Source organism: Miscanthus floridulus, chromosome 3, assembly GCF_019320115.1.
Source record: "Miscanthus floridulus cultivar M001 chromosome 3, ASM1932011v1, whole genome shotgun sequence".
Taxonomy (NCBI): domain Eukaryota; kingdom Viridiplantae; phylum Streptophyta; class Magnoliopsida; order Poales; family Poaceae; genus Miscanthus; species Miscanthus floridulus.
In genome coordinates this window covers 7,914,507-7,937,654 of record NC_089582.1, presented here as the reverse complement: position 1 = coordinate 7,937,654, position 23,148 = coordinate 7,914,507, and the positions used below count along the sequence as shown (strand labels likewise).

At 47.4% G+C, this 23,148-nt stretch overlaps 2 protein-coding genes and 1 long non-coding RNA gene across 3 annotated transcripts; 2 read left to right on the top strand and 1 right to left on the bottom strand.

Annotated features, from left to right (window-relative positions):
* Positions 1–1,910: 1,910 nt before the first annotated feature.
* Positions 1,911–3,136, top strand: LOC136544888 (peroxidase 51-like). The gene has a single exon (XM_066536947.1). The coding sequence runs from the start codon at positions 1,954–1,956 to the stop codon at positions 2,944–2,946; it is 993 nt and encodes a 330-aa protein (XP_066393044.1). The 5' UTR covers positions 1,911–1,953; the 3' UTR covers positions 2,947–3,136.
* Positions 3,137–5,852: 2,716 nt separating this feature from the next.
* On the bottom strand, positions 5,853–9,089 carry LOC136544887 (uncharacterized). The gene is made up of 3 exons (XR_010780865.1): positions 8,974–9,089; positions 8,348–8,400; positions 5,853–5,961 (listed from the first exon to the last, which is right to left on the bottom strand). It is a non-coding gene; the product is annotated as an uncharacterized lncRNA (long non-coding RNA).
* An 11,908-nt stretch (positions 9,090–20,997) lies between these two features.
* On the top strand, positions 20,998–22,807 carry LOC136544886 (peroxidase 51-like). Its single transcript, XM_066536946.1, has 4 exons — positions 20,998–21,347; positions 21,477–21,677; positions 21,744–21,909; positions 22,318–22,807. The coding sequence occupies exons 1-4, from the start codon at positions 21,108–21,110 to the stop codon at positions 22,707–22,709; spliced, it is 999 nt and encodes a 332-aa protein (XP_066393043.1). The 5' UTR covers positions 20,998–21,107; the 3' UTR covers positions 22,710–22,807.
* The last annotated feature ends 341 nt before the right edge of the window (positions 22,808–23,148 follow it).

Here is a 23,148-nt window from a genome sequence, read left to right as displayed (position 1 = left end):
CTCCTCCATGTCTGGCGATGCAGGTGTTGAGTATCTGTCGATCAGAAAAGATATGGACCTGCTTGCGAGTTCACCAATGGCTGCAGTGAGAACTACCTCCATCGGGAAGGTCTAGATCCCCTCCAATGTTTGCAAGATGATGGTGGATACTGGTATGGAACCGCGGCAATATCAGTCCAGTGTAATGTGGAGCTTTTTTGTTAATGACGAAGGAAGAAGGAACTACTCCTAACTAATAACGGTGGGGTCTTCTAGGTTTAACCGAAGGATGTAACGACCTAGAGTTTATTTTATTCCATAGTAGGTTCCCAAGGGCATGGAGAAATGCTTTCAATCTTGTCCTATATGTAGTTCTTGCTTAGGATCTGACACCATCAAAATGGAATCTACGCAAATGACGAGAGAATCTTTATGCATTATTTTGTCTATTTATTTATGTTCTTCTATACTCATCTACTAGTCCATTTATCAACTCATGCTCTATATATGTAGGCTAGTAACTTAAAATGCATTTCAAGCAAGCGCACGCGCACACACGTACGCACGCACCAGCCCCTAAAAATAATATAAAGTAACCCCTAAAATCTATAGTTAAATTATCTACCTCTACCATCATGGATATAGCATACACATTTTTTTGTAGTATTTATTTAAGTAATCTAACATTATAATATTTTCCAAAAGAAAAAAAAACATTTTTTTTGTTGTGGCCTGAAGGCATAATTCCGGTGTGGTCATATCGGAGCAATGGATGGATCACTATCGTGCCAACAACCGGCAGTGATGCAATGGGTCGATGTCAGACCACATATAACTGACAGTGATATCACGGATCACTAACGGATTGCCAACAACCGGCAGTGATGCAATGGGTCAATGTCAGACCACATATAACTGGCAGTGATATCATGGATCACTAACGGGTGGCAGTGATATCACGGTTCACGTACACTGGGTTTTGTTTTGACTGAGCAGTGAAACTTCTGTCCCTGTGTATAACCAACACGCCCCTTCCGAAATTTCATCTCCCTGCGCCACTTTCAAATTTTCATCTCCCCACATCCATCAACTCCATGTTGCTGCCACCGCAGTGAAATTGGTAAAATTTTGATTTGATTTAACTTTACATGTGACGTTTTCTTGTCTCATAAGCCTTTCCCTCGAAACTGGTAAAATTTGAAGACAGCGACAATGTTAACAGTATCCAGTTGTTCGTGATTTGGGATATACGGCAAGCATTATATTATAATACTAGCTAGCTTAGCCGCTTAGGCTACATTTTAACTACATCTAAATTTTGGCCCAAACTATCATACAACAAGATGTTTCCCTAGCTAGTTAAGCATGCAAATTCAAGCAACATATGGGGTATTAAAGTAAGTAATTTACCTTTATATGTTAGAAAAAGTTAAAGTACTTTACCCAGTTAGTGCTACTTGCAAGGGTGGCAAAACCACAGGATCATTGTCATCACATATTGATGCCACGTAATTCATCATGTTGGCAGTGTAATTTTTAATCTGAGATGCGATTTCTAGGGTCCCACCATAGGCACTTTTGTCAGTGGAGCCTGGAGGCATGGAGTGCAAACGGCGAGTTGATCAGCTAGATAGTGCTCGACCTTGTCACCTCCGATCATCGTTTCATCTAGTCTTTTTCTCACCTTTGGACTTTGGAGTGCAGGTTCCTTGGTGCCGTCGAAAACTACATCCACCACAAAGACGATGGGCATGCGTGTCTCTATCTCTAGGCTCCACATGTGGTGACGGGTGGCTGCTTTATCTTCTACCTCCCGTCACACCGGTGTACCCCGCTGCCCGCCGGTGGCACATGCCGTCGTGCTCACTTCATCACTTGCGTCACACCAGCTGCACATATATAGGATATCTCAGCTGGTCGCACGTACGCCACTTCATTTTGTGCTTGGCCGTAACATTGAAGAACGACCAAGCAATGGTCGCTTGCACCAACTTGAGGCTTTCGGCGGCGGCGCTCCTGGCAGCGCTGGCCGCGGCGGCCACCGTCTGCTCGGCGCAGCAGCTCCGTCGCAACTACTACGCTGGCGTGTGCCCAAACGTGGAGTCCATCGTCCGCGACGCGGTGACGAAGAAGTACCGGGAGACGTTCATCACGGTGGGCGCGACGGTGCACCTCTTCTTCCACGACTGCTTCGTGGAGGGCTGCGACGCCTCGGTGGTGGTGGCCTCCACGCCCAACTCCACCGCGGAGAAAGACCACCCCGTGAACCTCTCCCTGGCCGGCGACGGCTTCGACACCGTGATCCGCGCCAAGGCGGCCGTCGACGCGGTGCCGCGGTGCCGGAACCGGGTCTCCTGCGCCGACATCCTCGCCATGGTCACCCGCGACGCCATCGCGCTGGCCGGCGGGCCGTCGTACGCGGTGGAGCTCGGCCGCCTCGATGGACTCTCCTCCGCGGCGACCAGCGTGGACGGGAAGCTGGCGCCGCCGACGTTCGACCTGGACCAGCTCACCGCGCTGTTCGCGCGCAACGGGCTGTCGCGGGCCGACATGGTGGCGCTGTCGGCCGGGCACACCGTGGGGTTCGCGCACTGCGGCACGTTCGCCGCCCGAATCCGCGGGGGGGCGGCGGCGCCGGACCCGACGCTGAACCGGAGCCTCGTGGAGAAGCTGGCGGCGTGGTGCCCCGACGGCGTGGACCCCCGCGTGGCGGTGACCATGGACGTGGTGACGCCGCGGGTGTTCGACAACCAGTACTTCCGGAATTTGCAGGTCGGGATGGGCCTCCTGGCGTCGGACCAGCTGCTGTACACGGACTCCAGGTCACGGCCCATTGTGGACGCGTTGGCGCGGAGTAGCGTGGCGTTTGAACGGGCCTTCGTGGAGGCGATCACGAAGATGGGCCGGATCGGGGTCAAGACGGGGGCCCAAGGGAACATCCGACGTAACTGCGCAGTGCTCAATTGACCTGGTGAAATCTAAAACTGAGGTGTTTGTCGCTCTCGTGCTCTGCACTTGTACTCGTCATCCATATGATGAACAAATTTGTCATGCTAAGTTCTTGTGGTACAGTGGAAGTAAATGAATTCTCTTAGGGCCGTTCCGTTTGGATCCCTTCATTTTGAAGGAATTGAAATCTATATAATGGATTAGGCTATTTAGCTTAGAATTTAACATTCCATACCATTCCTAAGCTCACAAATAAGCCCATCTCAAATTGATAGGGTGGGAGATGAAAATTGATTCTATAGATCACTATGCTATAATTCTATTCTTCAACTTATAGCACACTCTTCAACCCACTTCCCTACAATAAAAATACAACATATAAGTATGTCCCTCGTATGCCTAACAATAAATATACAAATATATATAACTATATTAGCTTAATTAATATATGCCTAAATTGTAATTATTAGTATGAATTCAATTCCAAGAATCCAAATAGGCCCTTATATATATTGGAAAAAGGAAAGGATACTGTACATATCAGTTTTTGGTCTTCATTTTTTTTCTTTTCTTTTCTCAAACAACGCAGATGAGCTACGTATCATTTCATTAAGAAGAAATAAAAATTCAGAGAGACAAGACTACAAGAGTCTACTCCTACAACAAGGGAGAGAAACTCAACCCACACTCACACCTCAGTACACTAAACCACCACTCCTATCTTTGTGCTTAGCTGAAGAAGCATCTGCATGTTTTAGAGCAGAGGCTCCCGCCATGCACCAAAGAACACCCTCATTAGTTACAGCTTGCATAATTCCCAAGCGACCAAGCAGATAATTAAAGAATTCAGCCCTTTCCTCATCTTTTTATCGAACCCCTTGATTTGGTCTTCATATTGAATGATTGAGGTTGATCTTTACCGTGGATCGGCTGATGAGATGGTGAAAGGAGTAGAGTATTTGGTAAAGCAGGCAATGAATTATTGGCCATGGATGACGAAATGGATCGGATGACCTAATAAACGACCCACTTGTGTCAATCTAGGCACGGCAAGCAGTGAGATAGGAGTGTGTTTAGTTACACTTTTTCCATACTGCCAAAATGGCAAAGGCACTTTATTTCAAATGTGGAGGCATGGAGAGTGCAAACGCACGTATGGTCTGGTCACTAGTTGTAGAGCTCGATCGAGTAGTTACTCACCTCCATGGCTCCATGTATATATCTAGTACTGTATATATATAAGTAAACTTTTGACTCTTGAGCTAATTCAGAATGAATTCATCTTCACTGTTCACTCTCTCTCTCACCTCCATGTATATACTTATCTAGTACTATGTGGAGGCTAGTGCTTGGCTTGGGTATCAATCATTTTTCAGTTCTAGTGCACTGCCACACTCACGTCCATCTCTAGCTACCCTAATGAACCATTAACAACAACCCTCCTTTCCCTCGGCAGATTTTTTTTCTTTTCTTTCGAGAGCGTGTCTCGATATAGGAACAGTAACAAATCAACTACTGTCGTTATCACAAGACAGAAAGGCCTATATATATATATATATATATATATATATATATATATATATATATATATACTGAGGCTGTGAGAGGTCCAACAGTACAGCTAATTTGCATTCGACTTTGTTCTATCTTTGTTCGCCAGCGCATGATCCACCACTTTATTATTATCTACATACTTTCCATGAACCAGTTGAAATCGACCTGAGACTGTGAGTCAGTCTTTGACATTATTCTGACTGTCAGCAGGCCGGGCAGAGGTAGGTGTCACTTTCAGTTTCAGTCCACTGGCAAGTGGTGGACGGCTAGTTAGCTCGCCCAGGCGCCCTGCGCCGTCGATTCCAGGATCAGACGGTCCATATTATTAGTCCTGTCCTCGTGAGCAACAGCCATATCCTCCAATTCCTATACCACTATAGCGCATCGCCTGTACTCATCACTTCATAACTAGTGTAAAGGGGCGCGCCACTGATTAAAGAGATGAATTGGTATGGTAACTGGAAATTTTATTATGAACCGAGGAAGCCCCCATTTCCATTCTAGAAACGGAAATACAATGTTCTTCAGAATAAAGATGAGACATATAAACAAGACTGCAAGGGAGACAATAAAGAAGATTTATTCATGTATGATGCACACCATATATGTTATCTGATCATGGCCCTTATTAGCATCGGACTGGAACCTTATATGTAGATCTGAACCTACGAAGGCCAATAAAGAAGACAAACTTGGCAAGGCACTATATCAAGAATTTAAGAAGCATCTTCAGCACAATAAAGCTGCATGGCAGGATGTATAGGAATGTATAGGAACCACATTGTTCGTACCTAAGCTGCAAAGCCTAATAGGCAGATTCAGGACCTTTCCTTCTCTAATGTACCATCTCATTCACTGTTGTTCATGGTGAGACGCCGCTGCAGCCCAAAACAAATAAAGAAAGCATATGCTATCAGTAAACATTATTTTGGGAAAGCAGCCCAATGTGTAAAATTCTGGTGACAACACTACCTCAGCCAAACCTTCCTAGTGTTGGTAATGGCAATGTATAGCATATAAAATCAACCATACATGTTCAGGCCAACATAAATGAAAGAAGCTACATGCAAACTCTGCGTGTAGGTAAGCAGACTGCGGCCACATACATCGCAGGTACATCATCATACTGTATAATAAACTGCAACATCACGAGTGATGGGGTGTGGCAAGCCATGTTTGTAGTTGCAGTGGACTCATTGTAGGCATTCAATGAGCCAGAAAAACAAGGAAATATCTAAATAAGATGTAGCAGAAAAGATACAACGTAAACTAACCTGCAAACTGTACCGACCAGCAGGGGTAATATGTAGCCTGTTTTCCCCATAAAACCAGGAGGAAGACCAACATGGTGTTGCACCTATGTATTTGCAATGAATGGAGACAGATGGATAGGAACAAAAACATCATCGGCAATGGGGTGTGCTCAGTAATAGAACAACCAGCAAATTGTATGAGGCAAAGACATCATTGGCAATGGACCTGTCTTCCGAAATGAATAGAAAATAAGTAGCAACCAATGAAAACAGAAGAACAAATGGAAAAGAGAACTGGCAAGGTCTAATGATATTGCCATCACAAAATCAATGCAAACAGGAAGGTTAATGGAAAGATGAAATAACCAAACACCATTTACAATTCCATTGCCTCAGTCTAGAAACAGTTTATCATCACACAATCCTAACACCTCAGTCAATAACATATAGAACGAAACAATTAACCGTCACCATAGAGGGACCTGCACCGACATTGACCAACCAGGGAAGACGAAGGTGAGTTGTCCCTGAGCTGGACCAGTAAAATTGTTTGGCTGCGACGTGGCCAGTACAACCGCATGGGCGCCATCTGTAGTTTGTTAGGTTCAATTTTGGAAACAAGAGAGCAGCAGGAGCCAACGACCTCCTAGGGTTTTTTTTTGGGGGGGGGAGGCAAGATCCTCACAGGGAGGAGAGGGAGTCTGAGGGAAGGAAAGAGGGAGAATGCATTTCCTTGTTTCTTCCTGATGAGCCCAAAGGTGCAACATGAAGTCTTAAACCATGCACCGATACACGTCTATAGATGGCAAATTTACCAAACATAAGTTCATGCTATGCGCCAACTGGTTTCCCCAAACACAAACAGCATGAACTGTCAATCTGGAGGTAAAATAAAATCAGAGAGAAGGAAGTTTTAATGCAAAATCAAGGGAGAGAAAAAGGAGACAAGATCTAAGAACCAAACCAGGTAACAGGACGCAAACAATTGAACATGAAAGTAGCAAGGAACAGACACTACATGGCATGGGGAGGACCTGAAAGTAGCAGTTGGACATGAAAGTAGCAATGAACACCGAAGATTAGTTGTAGATCATAAAACTGGACATGGAAATTTGACTTGCGTAGCATAAAACTGGGCGTGGGAATTTTACTTTGTTTCGCACTCAACTCACCAACAACTATGAAATTTCTAGGCCAAAGCATAACCGAAGCAAACGATGCAAACATAAATTATGTTCGATATTTATTTAGGCTAAATATACATAAAAATTGTAGCAGGGTGGCACACAAGCACCGGTCTTTTGGAACACATGGAACTTGTGCTAGCCTGGTAGAGTTTTTATTTATATTCAGCATAATTTATTTATGCATAACAATACAAACCCTACCGTATGCAGATGAATATATAACAAAACATTTTTTTTTGCATAATTTATGTTTTAGCATCATAAAATAAGGAAATGAATATATAACAACACAAATCCTAGCGTATGCAGATAAGGTTGTAAACGGGACTTCTCAAAAAATAAGGCTTGCATGCAGCAGATGATATAGCCAAAAAAAAAGAGAGGCAAATCTACAGCAAACACCCCCAAATTTCGTTCCCCTAAATATCGAATCATTTTGGATGTGCAAATACAATTGTGACTTACTGAATGCGTAGCTTGCACTGCCTGTAGAGGGAGATCATTTGCTGACAACAAACATGTAAAATGACAGTGACAGGAAAAGTATGCTGTCACAGTGAAGAAGATAAGAAACTTTTGTAAACGAAGAAATGTTTTTTAGAGGCCTCAGAAACATAGCAATCATCATTTGTTCATCAACTTGGAGCCTCAAGGCATGGTGTTAACTGATGGCCAAAAAAAGGCATGGTGTTAATTGGTTTACCCTCAGAAACTGCATGATATCAGTAACATAACACTCATGCCCAGTACCTCACAAGCGAGCGAACATGAGATCATATCATTGAGCAATGCACATGTAATTTTCATCACAAGCTCAAGAAGGAAACAATAGTAAGGCGAGAGGGACGGTTGCTTGTATTGGAAGCTGTTTTACTGAGGTGGACCAATCAGATAAGACGAAGATGATGCGGTGCTGGCATGGACCAATCGTAGTTTTATGGGTGACGTGTACCAACTCGCTACCCAGGGAGGCCTTCCTGAATAGAGGCCTCAGAAACATAGCAATCATCATCATTTGTTCATCAACTTAGAGCCTCAAGGCATGGTGATAACTGGTTTACCCTCAGAAATTGCATCATATAAGTAACACCCATGCCGAGTACCTCACAAGCGAATGAACATCAGATCATATCATTGAGCAATGCATATGGAATTTTCATCACAGGCTCAAGAAGGGAAAAAATAGCAAATGGCAGACGCTAAGATCATCTGATCATAACCAAATCTCGGTTTACAATCAGAAGGTTTACCACGATAGAGGAGCTAGGCAACGTGACCCCAAAATCGCCTCTACAATCAGAAAAGGATGTGATTTTGCGGTCCTAATTTGGCCGCTAACCAGAAATTTGGAATTTGAATGGCACTTAAGCTAACATGGACTAAATTTAACAAAATTATAACTGCATAGAACCACGGCAGAATTACCTCTTTGGATAACCGTTCTTCATTTCCTCTTGCTGGCCATAAGCAAGCACGACCTGAAAACCAAAGGCAACAATTACATTACACAAAAGGAAGCCGGAATTATAGCACATCATATTATTGTACATGGAACAAAAAGCTGAGTAACATTAGTTACATTATTTACAGATGGGTTGTCATTTTGAGCCTTCATAGGATAATATTAGCATAGTACAGGATTGTTTCAGGTGGATATGGAGACTCATTTTGCCATGGGGGAAAGAACTTTCAGAGTTTGGCAAAGGTGTCCAGCTAGCAAGCGAGGCTTGTTATGGGAATGGGTTTCATCAGACTGATCATGATGATGAAAGATGACACCTCGAGGAAGAGAACAGCACTGACTGTGCAGGCAGAATGAAAAGTATTAGTTTTGCTTAAACGATTGAAGGATATACATTCGCAAATCGAAGAACAATGAGGAGACAGAAGCTAAATCAGTAAATATGGTTTGGTGCTTACTGCCAGGCATTCGAACGTTTCTGGCGTGGACATTTTTTTTTGACATCATACTCCGAAAGGTAAAGAAAAATAGAGCATGTTTAGTACTATTTCTCGGTGTACAAATTACAGTAAAAGTAGGGAATTGTTACCTTGTAGTAAATAGCGAGCCATTTAGTAGCATCTGCTGTACCAAAAGGGGCAATGTCGAGTTAGCAGAGAGCCTGGCTAATTGTTACATGAGGATATCAGGCACTATGGAGTGAACCTAAAATAGTAAGAGCTCAAATAAGAAGGTAAAATCATTTGCTGAAACAATCATCAGTAGCTTAGTTTCAGCATTGCATCAGTAGCTTAGTTTCAATCATCAAGCTACTGATGATGCTACTGATGCAATGCTCAAATAAGAAGGTAAAATCATTTGCTGAAACTAAGCTACTGATGAAACTAAGCTACTGATGCAATGCTTTACCTGAGCTATTCATCTGTGATAGCACTGAGCATCAGCTGAGTTGCATCGTCTGCGTCTTCGAGCTGGCAAAGCACTCCTATTCCCCAGGGAGTAATCTGAAGAATGGCAACAACCATGCGTAACAAAAAAAAAGGGTTTCTTAGCTTGTTTTAGTACAAATGCCAGAAGACTGTAACTCCTTTAGAAATTGGGGAATAAGGAGTGGTAAGCGGGCTGTTAAGTTGGGATGTTATGTTGCTACAATTTTTAGGGATTGTGCGCACATGCGAGAAAGCGCAAACAGTAACTTGTGTGCATGTGCTGGACAAATATTTGTGGCAACTTGGCAGGGGGGTTACGATATAACAAATGATGAAGAGAGAACGGATAACTGCAGCAACTTGACCAATTTTTCTCCTGGAAATGGAGCAGCACAGGTGATGCTTGAACCATCTGTTTAAGCAGCATAGATTGATTGTAAGGAAACTATTCTGATATCACGAAACTATTGTACTAAAAAGAAAGGAGGCATGGACTCTGTTAGATTCATTGCATATGCAGAAGATAACTATTAAGTTTGTTACACATGAAGACTGACTAATACAGCCAAAAGCTAAAACAAACGGGCCACTGTGAAGATGGTTCAGGCGTATTACTTGCTGTAAAATGTAATGGGAAATAGTTTTACCTGGCGAAGAAACTGTGCAATTTGGTGTACTGAACATCCATGTCTTTTAGTACTGTCCATAGCACCAAAAAATCAATACTCCTGCAAAGGCATAGTAAACTAATATTTAATCTCTTGCTTGAAACAGAACCCAAATTCTAAGAATAGGTGAAAAAAGTTCGGTGAGCGAAGGGAGCTTAGAGGAACTGAGGATAAGATCAGGACAATGACACCAGTTCAGTCAGGATTAAAGCATGAAACAACACTAACTAAATGCCCACAGAAGGTCATATAGAAGCTGGTATGAACTGCATGGATCATGAGACCTTAGATGCATGGGTCAGGAATTTGAAAACTTGTAGAAGCTCATATAGGAACAACTTACACAACTGAATGACTACTCCATAATGATCGAAATGCTTTATCGGACCTTACATTCGCAAAATCACCCTTGCATTTCAAGCACTGAAGATTAAAGGCTTTTGTGCGTTACTCCAGAAAGAGAACGAAAAGGAAATCTGGAAAAAAAGGAAAAAAGATAGTAACTTACGTAGTAAAAGTTTTGATCCCGAATTCACCATAACTTGGGCATATTTAATGATTTCCAGGTAGTTTCAAGCAGCAGTTTAGAAGAAACAGAAGTTAGTAAACCGTGGGTATATAACTAAAGAGACCCTAAACAAAAACTTAAAAAAAAGAAGATAGTAACCTATGTAGCTAAAGTGCTGTTCCTAAATTCACAAAAACTTGGGCACCGTAAATTTGTTCTAAGTTTTTTGAAGCTGCAATAGAGAAGAAACAGAAGTAAATAAAAGGTGGGTATACAACTAAAGCCCTCAGTGTGAATCTTTAAAAAATAAATAAGATAGCGACCTATGGAGCTAAAGTGTTGTTCCCAAATTCACAAAAACTTGGACATTGTTAATTTGTTCCAAGTTATTTGAAGCTGCAACTGAGCAGAAATTGAAGTAAATAAAAGGTGGGTATACAACTAAAGCCCTCAGTGTGTGCGCCTAGCTGCATCTGGAAAAAAAATGTGGGGCTGAGCTCCAATTGAGAGAACAAATGGCCTTGTTATGGAACTGTTAAATTCAGCTCTGGATCATTTACCCCTAAATTCCTTGATCTATATCATTTTTGGAGAGGAAGCAGAAATAGCAATCAGAATTATGAGGTAAGCAAGTAAATTAAAGACCTCCAAATTTACAACCAAAGACACATATACTGAAGTAAATAAAAAAACAGTAAAGAAAATTAATCTTTGGACAGCCGGTTACCAAGCGACATCTGCTATCAGCTGAAGAAAGCCTCAAGCGGTTTCATACATAAGACACATGCACGGGCGAAGTTAGTTGCCAAAAAAGAGAGCTCTTCCATAACTTCACAAGATCTGCCTGTAGAAGCCTGGAGCAGTAGGGTAGAATGACAGATAAACTATTACACCTGTAAGTGACATGAAAATCAACAAACACATTTGTAACATAAAGGATAAAACTGAGAAAGGAAACTAAAGCATGTAATTGTTAATACAGGAAGTATAATCTTCAGTGTAGTCCTGAGAGAAGGCAAGACCATAACCAGTTAGTTTAGCTCTGAAAGTAAGGTGCTTAGAAGACAACATACAAATAGTGCCAACTAATGATTTTATTGGAAAACTGAGACTCAACATATCAATAAGCGAGGAGCCAGGTATTTCATAGTTCATACAACTGCACACCAAAGAAAGGAGATTTAGCACAATCTGTGCACATATCAAAAACAATCACGTAGATCAGGCACTGAAAACAGTTGCATTAGCTCGTGCTAAACAGAGCCAAACTCCCAGAACTTTTTTCCCTGGGCCAGTTTGGAGGCATATTTGCACAAACAAGGTCTATGCTGCGAGATGTGAGCTTCATCAAGATAGAGAAAGTGAGGGCAAGAGAGAGGAGAGCTGGGAGCTTACCTCGTCGTCCACGCAGCCGCCGCTGCCGTGGCTGGCGAGCGTCTCCATGCGGAAGCAGGGCACCACCGCCAGGGGTGGGGTCGGCGCTGGGCGCCCACGACCTCCAGCACGGACAGCTAGGGTTTCCTGTAGCACACGAGCACACACAGAGCAGAGGGAGGAGGCATCACCGAGGGGCAGCCACGCCTGCGGCCACCGGCTCGCCCGCTTGCGCCGCGCTATGGCCGGGGACGGGCACCGTAGCCCCGTGGCCTGGCAGCGCCTCGCGCCGTGAGCGGGCGGTGCGGGCACGGCCGGCACGGCGCGAGGCCAGGGGAAGAGGAGGAGGGGGAGAGGAGGAGGAGGAGGAGGAGGCCGGCCGCAGCCGCCGTGCCCGCCCACGCCATCGCCGCCCCTGTCCGCGTGGAGATCGAGAGGGAGAGGGAGAGACCGACGGGTGAGGGAGAGAGGAAGTTGGGAGAAGACTCTGGAACGAGAAGCGGAAGGCCAAGTATATATTTGCCAGGCCGGATTCGGATGAGAAGCCAGGGAAGCCGAGACGAAGCAGCTGAGAAGCCGGATAAAGCAGGAGAAGCTGCTTCCGACGGAAACCGCTTCGAGCGTTTAGGACCGTTGATCGGCATATCGGACGGGCACAAAATTTCGGGACGACGTGGACGGTGGTTCCGCTCGAGGAGCATGTTCGGCTTGTCTAGTTTAATGGGCAGAAGCACATTGAGCAAGTGCAGGCTGTCGTAGTGCAAAATAACATAATGGTCACTTAAACTTGTGATTTAATTAGGTTGTCACATCACATACAGTCACATCCATTACTCTTTTCTTCTCGAATGTGCCATTTGCACGGTATTCGTTAAGCAGAAGAAGAGTTTTACAAATTATTAAAATTGGGACAGTAATTTGCGGTTACCGAACCAAACACCGACAGAGCTCACACAGTTGTGAGTACAAAAGAAACTATGTAGCAACCGCATAGAGGACCAAGCAAAGGGACAAACAAACACAGCAGGCCCTGAACCCAGCGGCTAAAAAGCGTTCTGCTCGAAGCCAGTGAGGTTGAGCTCCATGGCCACCGGATCAAAATTTGGAGCGAAGAGCGTCTGAAGGGCCTCCTGCTTGGTGGGCGACAACGGCTCAGCGAAGAAGGCCTTGATACTGTCCAAGGCCGCATGCTCCGGACTCGATGCCATGTCTGCGATCCCTAGCTTTTGCTTCAGCACATTTTGTGCCTGGACAGTCGGGTTGGAGGCCTTGGCCTTAGCAGCAAGCCTCCCACTTCGACGCACCGACAAACCGTTGAAGGTGTCCTGGACCTCCTCAGCCTCAGCTTGCTGATCAAAGGGGTCTCGAGTGGGATGCATAACCGCGCCTCCAATTGTGTCAACAGGGACACATTAGCCAATGGAGGTTGAGCGCTATGGCCTTCGTCGTGAGTCGAAGACCCGTGGCTGGGCCTCAACAGCTCAAGCTCCACAGCTTCCAAATTCGGCATAGGCATCATCGGCCGCTTCCTACCCTGGGGGGAGCAACGCGTGGCCAAGTCAGGCGATCCACAAAGCTGGACCGGAAGGGGCGACCCTCCTGCTAGGACCCCCACACCCGAAGGCTTCTCCATGAGGACCAACCCCTTAGAGCGCATGGGATCCCATCGCTCATGGCCCGGCACGACCTGCATCTCGGAAGCGATGGGGTCGAAGAAGTCGTCGAAGGAAACCTGAGGCAGGGAGGTGTGCACGACAACCTCGCTTGCAGCAGGAATCACGGATGGGGCGTGGGGCGTCGACGGATCAACGGGTAACCCAGATGTGGCCTTGACGGTAACGCTGCCGAAGCGAAGCGAGCCAGTCCACAACCATGCTCTACCACCCAGCGCACATACACCCATCAATGGTGAGTAGTGGCATGTGGAGGCAGTAGCGACAACGTTGGACCTCGGCCGCTTGCAGTCATGCGCTATGTGCCCAAACTCGTGGCAGCGCAGGCAGTGGCAGGGGAGCCGGGAGGTGGCCACCCAGTGAGTCCGGGATAGACAATTGAAGCACCTACCCCAAAAATCAGCAGTGAAGATTCGGGGTCTGACCCCTGGGCGGGCACCTTGCTGAAGCCTGGCCTGACCGCCTCCCCGGCACAGCCGCTGGTTGCCCACGGGATGATTTGGAGAATGAGGCAGGATGCACCGTCACCCATCAGCATCAAGGGCGGATACCATGCTCCGCGGGCCGAGCCGCAGTTGAACTGGGATCCGCGGAGCCTCGAAGGGCGAGGCCGCACCGCCCCTGTGTGGCGCGTCGCAGTCACCCGTTGCGGCCGTGGCAGCGCTCCGCCAGCGGTGTCGGTGATGGCGTCGACGCTGCCTGCGGCGCCGCGGCACCGGGATGGCAGCCGCAGCCGCAGCTGCCATCGGTGGGGGCTCGCCGAGGAGGGAGCAGCACCCGAGCGAGTCAAACGCGCGGCCTGCAGCTACGGGGAAGGAGAGCGTTCGAGGTCGGAGTCGCCGGAGAGAGAGCCATCCTCCCAATGCAAGCGCTTGGACCTACCGGCGGAGAGGTGGCGGGGAAGAATGAGGCGGCGTCGGGGGAGAGAGTGGGGCGACCAGGTGACGCCAACAGCCCGGAGCTGGTGGCCGTGGATGCGCCCAGCACGGCCCCACCCTTCCGGGATGGCGGCGACGACAGCAAAGGATGTGTGGCGGCGGGCACGCCGGCAGCCACGAAACCCTCATTGGCAATTGTGGCAGTCGCAGGTCCACCCGCTCCAGGCGAAGACCGCTCGACCGGCAGAAGCCGTTGGCCGCCCGCCGGAGGGGAGGCGCCATGACAACCGCAGCCAAGACCGGAGGTAGGAGACCCACCAGTCGATAGATCAGCACGAGGAGGGAACGGATCCAAAGCTAAAGGAAGGATTTGAGCCGGATTGAGGGAAGATTGTGGTGGATTTAGGGGATTTTGTGGAGGGGGCGGGCGAGCACCCGAGGGCAGCGGGTGGGGCTCCAACGGCTCCATTAGATTAGTAAACTGTGTAAGGAACTATGGACGTGTATATACAAATATATCCATTACTCTAGACGCAATGCTAACTACTAATATATATATAATGTATATATATATATAAAACGCAATGAGAGCACCGGATGATGCATCAATACAACGGTAGACAGCAGACAGACAGACATTCCACACCAACCATATAAGCAGAAATTAAAGCTGATCAGCTTTGGCACTGGACGGCAGGAACCAGGAAGTACAGGTGGTCGTCTTGGTAAATAAAGATTCATTTCTTTTTAGAGAACGAGTTTGTTGACGTGTGTTTGTGTAAAAGAGGATAAAGTGAACAGTACAAAGCGTTAGACACCTTGCTCCAGACACGAGAGAAGCAATGGAAGCAAAGCAGAACAGCTGCTCACTATATTAAAAAAATAAAAGGTCTAAACTTAGCCCTCGTTTGGTTCAGGCTGTGTTTAGTTGACGACATTTGTGAACTTGGTACTGTAGCATTTCGTTTTTATTTGATAATTAGTATTCAATCATGGACTAATTAGGTTCAAAACGTTCGTCTCGCGATTTTCAACCAAACTGTGCAATTAGTTTTTTTTCGTCTACATTTAATGCTCCATACACGTATCGTAAGATTCGATGTGATGACTATCATAGTACTTTTTGAAAAACTTTGTAGGAACTAAACGTAGAACCGGTTTGGCTGGCTGCGGGCGGCTCCGACTCCTACGCCGAAATCACTGTTCATCTATACGTATTTCACTGTTCATCGAAGCCCTTTTTCTCTCTCCTCTCCTCCCCACTCACAGACGCAGTCGCAGCAGCCGGAGCCAGAAATTCGAGCTCCGCTGGCTCCGGCTCCCGCAGCCTCCTGTCGGCCGCCCAGCGGCCGACACCCTGCTACAGTGCCGGAGCCGGAGCCGGCAGGAGCCCGGCCAAACGGTTCCGTAGCCTCAGCTCCCGCTGGCTCCAGCTCCACCTACAATCGTCCTGTGTGTCACTGTGCTCTCCTGTAGCAGCCCTGAACCAGCTCCGGCTTAGGCAGAGACTTGAGAGGAGCCGGGGAAGCCAGCGATGGGTGGCTCCAGATGGCTCTGCCACACAGTGACGGAGCCGGAGCCACACCAAACAACCTCTTTTAGTAGTACAACGAATCAACAAAATACCGGAGGGTCTAGCAACAACATAACTAAAGCAAACTAACAACAATGACATGTTGGAATTGGACCTCAACACGTAGCATGATCGTTTGGCTGTGGCTTGTCGTAAACGATCGTAAATTTTTAGCCAGAATAGTATTTTTCTCGATCTCACACAAAGCAGCCAGCAATACTTCTTCATAAACCAGCCAACCGAACAGACCCATGAGCCATAGAAACATCAACTCTCACCCTCCACTGCTCTACACCAACAAAGACCTGACCCTCGTTAAGCTTCCCCACAAAGCCAGTCGAATATCACACATCATTGATTGACGGAGTCGTCAAGTCGAAAAAACAAAGTCAATGCGCACGCCATGCTTAAACAAGCAACACCACAAGGGTTGGTCACTACTAAAATGATGGACTTCTCCTAGTGTTTTTAAGTAGTAATAAAATAATACCACTAGTCATAGCATATAGAAACCTCACTAGAAAGCATTTAGTAGAAAAAAATTTATACTAAATGTTGAATGCTAAAACACTGGGAGAATCCCACCTCACTAGGGAAAGATGGAAATTGTGGTTGTGAGTCTTTGCACTCTGAATGGGCAGCGAGTGCAAAGGTCGGGCATTGTGTGCGCGGATAGGTGTCGCCACTTTGTTACATCCATCGTCTTGCATGCGTGCATGCATGATCCACTTCCATTACCTAGCCAGGAGTACTAGCATGATGACTGCCAGAGTCTTGCGCTCTGACTGTCTCTTTCAGTCTCAGTCCGCTAGTAAGAAGCAACGATAATGGCCCATCTGGTATGGATTCGCCGGCAGCTTCGAGAGCTATTTTTCAGCTCCGGTCACCAAACGGGGTCATGCCGCTCCACTTCACACAGGGAGATCCGCAATTTACGCTGAGATAAACGAAGAGAGACAAGATGAGCCAAAAATACTGGCATCACCTAGCTGCGCCTCACAACAGAGACAGCAGTGGGCCCTCGGGCAGCCATGGTCGGCTTTGCCCTTGTGGAGCCTTCGCGCGGGCACGGTCGGAGCCAGCACCGGGAGCTACGGACGGCCGTGCGGCGAGGGCACAGGAGGCGCGCCCGCGAAGAAGGACGGCGGCGCGGCGGCGCGGCCACGCGGCGAGGGCGCATGCGGCGCGCCCTCGTTGGGACGAGCATAGGCGGAGCGCCCGTGTGGGGAGGAGAGACTCCGCCGGGTTGCTCTGGGTCGCCGGTTCGCTGGGCCGCGCGTGGGCGAGCTCGCCTGGCCGCGGTGGAGCAGAGACGTGGAGCAGACGACGAGCGCCGTGCAGCTCGAGGAAGATGTGGACGCGGTGGGGAGAAAGAGATAAGGTAGACAGAAGGGAAATAAAGAAAGAAACAGGGAAAAGAAAAAAAAAAAGGGTATTATGGGTATTTCACACCTTTCAACCATAATGAGAAGCTGTTTTAACCTTCCATCAAAATAGCAGCTCCACCTATAGAGCTGCTTCTGGAGTTAGAGAAAAAAAACGGAACGACTAGCGCTCGAAGGTTTGGACGGACGGGGCGTCTGGATGACCGCGCCTGTAGTCGTTTCCCGCGCCCACACGGGGCCCGCGTCAGCCCAAGCATCACCAGCGTCGAAAAAGAGAGGGAGGGGGCGCCAGATGCCTTGCCGGCGTCGGAGGAGGAAGAGACACTGATGTGAGGCAGCAGAAAAGTGTGGAGGGAGATGCAATACCCGATTTACATTTGAAACATCCAGATGCAATACTTGCAACATACATATGAAGGCAGATGAAATACTTGAAACATGCATATGAAACACTTGCTGCAACATCAAATCTACTTTAGAAACATCTAGATGAAAACCAACATATGTACGAAAACAACTGAAACACTAGGAACATACGTCTGAAAAACTTGCAAAAACATATGAAACATCCAGATGAAACACTTGCAAACATACATCTGGAAAAATAGATGAAACATTCGGAACATATACTTGAAACATATGTGTATAGCCATTGCAACATGTGCAACATCCCGATATACTTTTGCAACATCAAGATGAAACACTTGCAATATCCAGATGAAACATCTAAAACACTTAAAACATACGCTTTCAACGTGGGCTTTTAACGCAATGTCATCGTGTTGCTTGGACTAATGGAGGCTTGTCGTTGTGGAGCTCGACGCCGGCGCGGAGGTCGGCGGCGGCGCATGGAGCTCGTCGTGCGGCCGCGGCATGGGAAACTCGCCAATGGGACGGCTTCACACGAAGCTCACCCCCCTTACCTATTTGCTGGAGCATCCGTCGTGGAGGCTTGCCGGCTTGGTGGAGGCGGCCACATCGAGCGGGCCGACCACGGCAAGTAGGCAGTGCGGTGGAGTGCGGCCGCGCACGAGCAGGCGGTGCGATGGAGGCGGACAAGAGCGAGGGAGGGCATGGTGGAGAATTTTACTTTTTGGCAGGGTGCGGACGAGATGGAGGGAAGACGCGATAACGAGTTTGGGAGGCACGTCCGTCCGCCCACGGAGGCCCGTGTGAAACCATTATAAAAAATGAATTGACGGGTGAAGCGGAGCTATACCGAACCGACCCAATACATGTCCTGGTTCCACACGTCCACGTCACGACGTGACGGCTCATCCCGCAGAGTCGATCGACGGTCCAGAAGTTGTCCACATCCGCAACCAGTGTACACAAGTAACTAATGACGCTATTTCGTGGGAAGAATTGAAGTGGGAGGCACATGTGGAACTTTATTTAAAAAGAAAAAAGGAAGTTGTCAATCACATAAACACACCCATAAATAAGTACATGCATACACACATAATCGAACATGAATGAAGATATATCGAGTTCTATAAAGCTGCAAATGGAGTGTTTTGCGCGCATGCGCTTGTCCACTTCTTGTCTTAAAAATTCAAGTGTGTTCTCAGGGAACGTAGTAATTGAAGGATGTGGGAAATATATACATCCCTCCGCTCTGCGTTATAATGCATTTTTAAAATTTTAAACGATTTAGGGAAATACTCAAATGATGCATGTACACATGGATTAAATTAAACTCGATCAATTCAGAAAAAATAACAATGATGAGGGACCTAACTAGTAATTACTGTACTGTGCGCCAATCATACTTCATTGCCTCTATTTATTTATTTATTTATTTATTTATTTTCAAATCAAAATAAAATGAAATGGCGATACACCATATATGGGAGCTTATTACTGTATCACACATAGCTTGCGAAAAAATAGCAGAAAATGTTTTTTTTATATAATCACTGGTATATATATGCTAGTTGTTAGAGATGTGAAAACCTTAACCATGCAACATCCCCTAGAAAAGCTGCAAGTCAAAGAAATGGAGATGTTCGGATAGAGGAAGTCCAACTCTATGGTGGAGTTGGTGAAGTGATGAATCTCGTTAGTTTGAGAAAACTACTAAAACAATCCCAAACACCCACCCTAAACCAATCTCCCTCTCTGCAATATATAGGAAGCGTGACAGCTCAATTTCTTGTTGTCACATAGCCGAAACAAATAAAGGCCTTCAACACAAGCAATGCGACAAGAGCTAGAAACATATATACGACAAGCTCTGAGAGGGTCCGAAAGAGGAATGAAGCACTGGGAAGAAGAAAGATGCATGCCATATTGTTCCTTGTGTACCAAAGGCGAGGGTAGTTTACGGTAGACATCAACCAGTCAAACATGGGCAGAAATTAACCGCGCAACTATAAGAGTCTTTTTATATCCTTTTATATTGATAGGAATATAAACTTTGGTGGAAAAAAAATTCTCAACTAGTTTCTTCAATTTGATCTCTAATAAAATCCCCTTTGGATTCGAGGAACTTTTTCTATTTCCCGTGTTTTTCTATGAAAATGGACTGATTTCTGTAAAATACATGTACGATTCCGGTGGAAGTCCTATGTTCCAAAGGGACCCTAATTATTGACATCATTTATTCCTATGTTCTAAAGGGATCCTAATTTAGTTTCTCACTAACTAAAGATAAAGGGCGAAGATGGCTCTCCAAAGTGTGCACAACATATATATAGCGGAGTTGTTGTGGGGTGTAATGTAGAGAGCATTTTTATTCAAGTAGTTCTCCAAACGAGGATTTAAAAAGTGAGTCTAAAAAAAGCTGGACCTACAGGGGTCAGACCACCCCTAGGCATTGTTGTGATAGAGAAGACCTTCTCACATAGGTCGTGAAAACCCCCCGAACCCTTGCCCCACCCTAACACAGGGGCACTGTTGCCCTGTAAGAACCGGGCCGGGCCTTTTGACATATGCTTTGGCCATGGAACAGACAAGGGGATTTTTTTAAGTACTGCCTAAAATTCGCTTCCACGAGGAGTCGAATTCAGGACCTATGGAGTGCCACTGAGGCTCTCTAACCAGATAGACTAAGATTATTGAAGATACAAGGAGTTACTGCATTTTAGGTGCCTGAATTTTTTAGGCAACAATCTTAGACAACCAATTACCAACCAACCAACAACAAAGCATTTTAGACAACCAATTAATATAATTAAAAGATGCAAGAAATAATTTAGCTTTTTTTTCTAAAGTTAAATAATGATATAATTATATTTTTTGATCGGAGATATAATTATATGTTACTTATTATGTTACCTCAACAATAGCAAAAAAAAAAACCAGGCAACTAAAATATAGGATACGTGAGAAATGAAAGCTCATCATCTTTGCAGTCGTCTAGCGCCAAGAAGCAAGGTTAATGTTCTAGCTAGCTAGCAAGTGACCTTATCTTATCCCCTATAGGCTGTGGCCACCTTGCCGCGATATTGTGTCGACGTCGTATCGTAGTGAGCACTTCACTTGAGCACTTGCGTCACACCAAGCGCAGCAGCAGCTAGCCCTAGCTTTATTTGCAGAGTTTTCTTTGCAACTGTGCAGTGCATATGTGTGTATATATATATAGGTAGCCTCCGGTCGCACGCCACCGGCCATTTGTTCGCTGGCAGCGAGAGCAACGGCCAACGGGCAAGCTAAGGTACCATTGCTAGCTCGTTAGGCGGTAATAGGTAGCTAAGCTAGCTAGGTAAGGGCAGCATACGTACATCGATCAGCATGGGCGCCGGCGGCGGCAGCGTGAGGCGTGTGGCGGCGGCGCTGGTCTGGGTGCTGGTGCTCGCGGCGGCGGCAGGCGGCGGCAGCGTCTGCGAGGCGCAGCTCCGGCGCGGGTACTACGCCGGCGTGTGCCCCAACGTGGAGTCCATCGTTCGCGGCGTGGTGGCCAAGAAGATCCAGCAGACGCCCACCACGGTAGGCGCCACGGTGCGCCTCTTCTTCCACGACTGCTTCGTCGAGGTACTCACACAGACACTGACACAGCAACATTCGATCGTGTACACGCATGGGACGCGACCGCCTGAAGGTCGCAGATCGTTCGTATGGTGGTGCGATGACCATGCCACATGAATCCGTCGACCAATGCAGGGCTGCGACGCGTCGGTGATGGTGGCGTCGACGGCGAACAACACGGCGGAGAAGGACCACCCCATCAACCTGTCCCTGGCCGGCGACGGCTTCGACACGGTGATCAGGGCCAGGGCGGCCGTGGACGCAGCGCCGGGGTGCCGCGGCAAGGTGTCGTGCGCGGACATCCTCGCCATGGCCACGAGGGACGCCATCGCGCTGGTACGCACACAGCACACTGCACTTCAGTTACAAGCGAATTCACGGAAACTGAATTCGTGCATGCAGTCCGGCGGGCCGTCGTACGCGGTGGAGCTGGGTCGTCTGGACGGGCTGAGGTCGACGGCGAGCAGCGTCAACGGGAGGCTGCCGGCGCCCTTCTTCAACCTGGACCAGCTCAACCAGATGTTCGCCGCCAACGGGCTGTCGCAGGCCGACATGGTCGCCCTCTCAGGTACGTTTCTGATCGTTTCTGGTCTTGCAAGCTACTCTTCAACTCATCGCATGCATTGCACGACCTCAATCATCAGTGGCCTCTGCAGACAAGTGCATGGCATGCAGCACTTTTCTGAATCTGAAAAGCTAAGCAAGCCTACCTTTCCACCATAACTGCTTGCATTGCTTATGGCTGGCAATCAGACAACCACAGCCATGCACGCAACCGTCGCCACTACCTTCCGCCATGCCGAAATCCAGCAGCTCGCACATGATCGAAGTCCAATCCATGTTTCGCTTTCCCGTTCTGGAAAGCTTTGTGAAGCTTTCGTACAAAACAACATCCGTAAAAACCTCACCGACCAAGGTAGAAGAAACATCAATGACTGTCGACGACCACTCACCGTGTTACCTTGCATACATGCAGCCGGGCACACGGTGGGGCTGGCACACTGCGGCACCTTCGCGGCGCGGCTGCGGGGTGCCGACGCGACGCTGGACGCCGGGTACGCGGCGCAGCTGGCGGCGTGGTGCCCGGCGGGGGTGGACCCGCGGGTGGCCGTGGCCATGGACCCCGTCACGCCGGTCACCTTCGACAACCAGTTCTTCCGCAACCTGCAGGCGGGGAAGGGCCTGCTGGCGTCGGACCAGGTGTTGCACACGGACCCCAGGTCCAGGCCCACCGTCGACGCGCTGGCCCGGAGTCGCGTCGCCTTCGAGCGGGCCTTCGTCGACGCCATCACCAAGATGGGCCGCGTCGGGGTCAAAACGGCGTGGGCCCAGGGGAACGTCCGCCGCGACTGCGCCGTGCTCGGCTGAGAAAAAAAAGGAGAGAATTGGTTTAAATTTATGCGTATGTATAACTGGAATTATATATGTGAGTGTTTGCTGACGCACTCGAGCAAATAAAAAAACGATGTTATAACTCTCATGTCGGTTTCTTAAAAAAACTCAGGTAGCAGTTTAGCACTAAGTGCAGGTGAGCAATTCGGCCACATCAAGCAGCCAACCCACACAAGGCTGATGCAAGCACCGTAAGTGTACATGCATCGTTGTCCGGAGTTTGGTGTGACATTCAGGGCTGGAAAATAAACGCTTAGTGTAACCAAATAGGGGAACATGCCTCCATCAGCTTTGATGATGATTGTCCTACTCGTCACACAGAAATCATCTGAACATGAAGAGACATTGGATCACAGGGTGTGTACCTTTCGATTGTGTGGAGAGAGATGATGTCGCAAGTGGTGGAGACGCTATT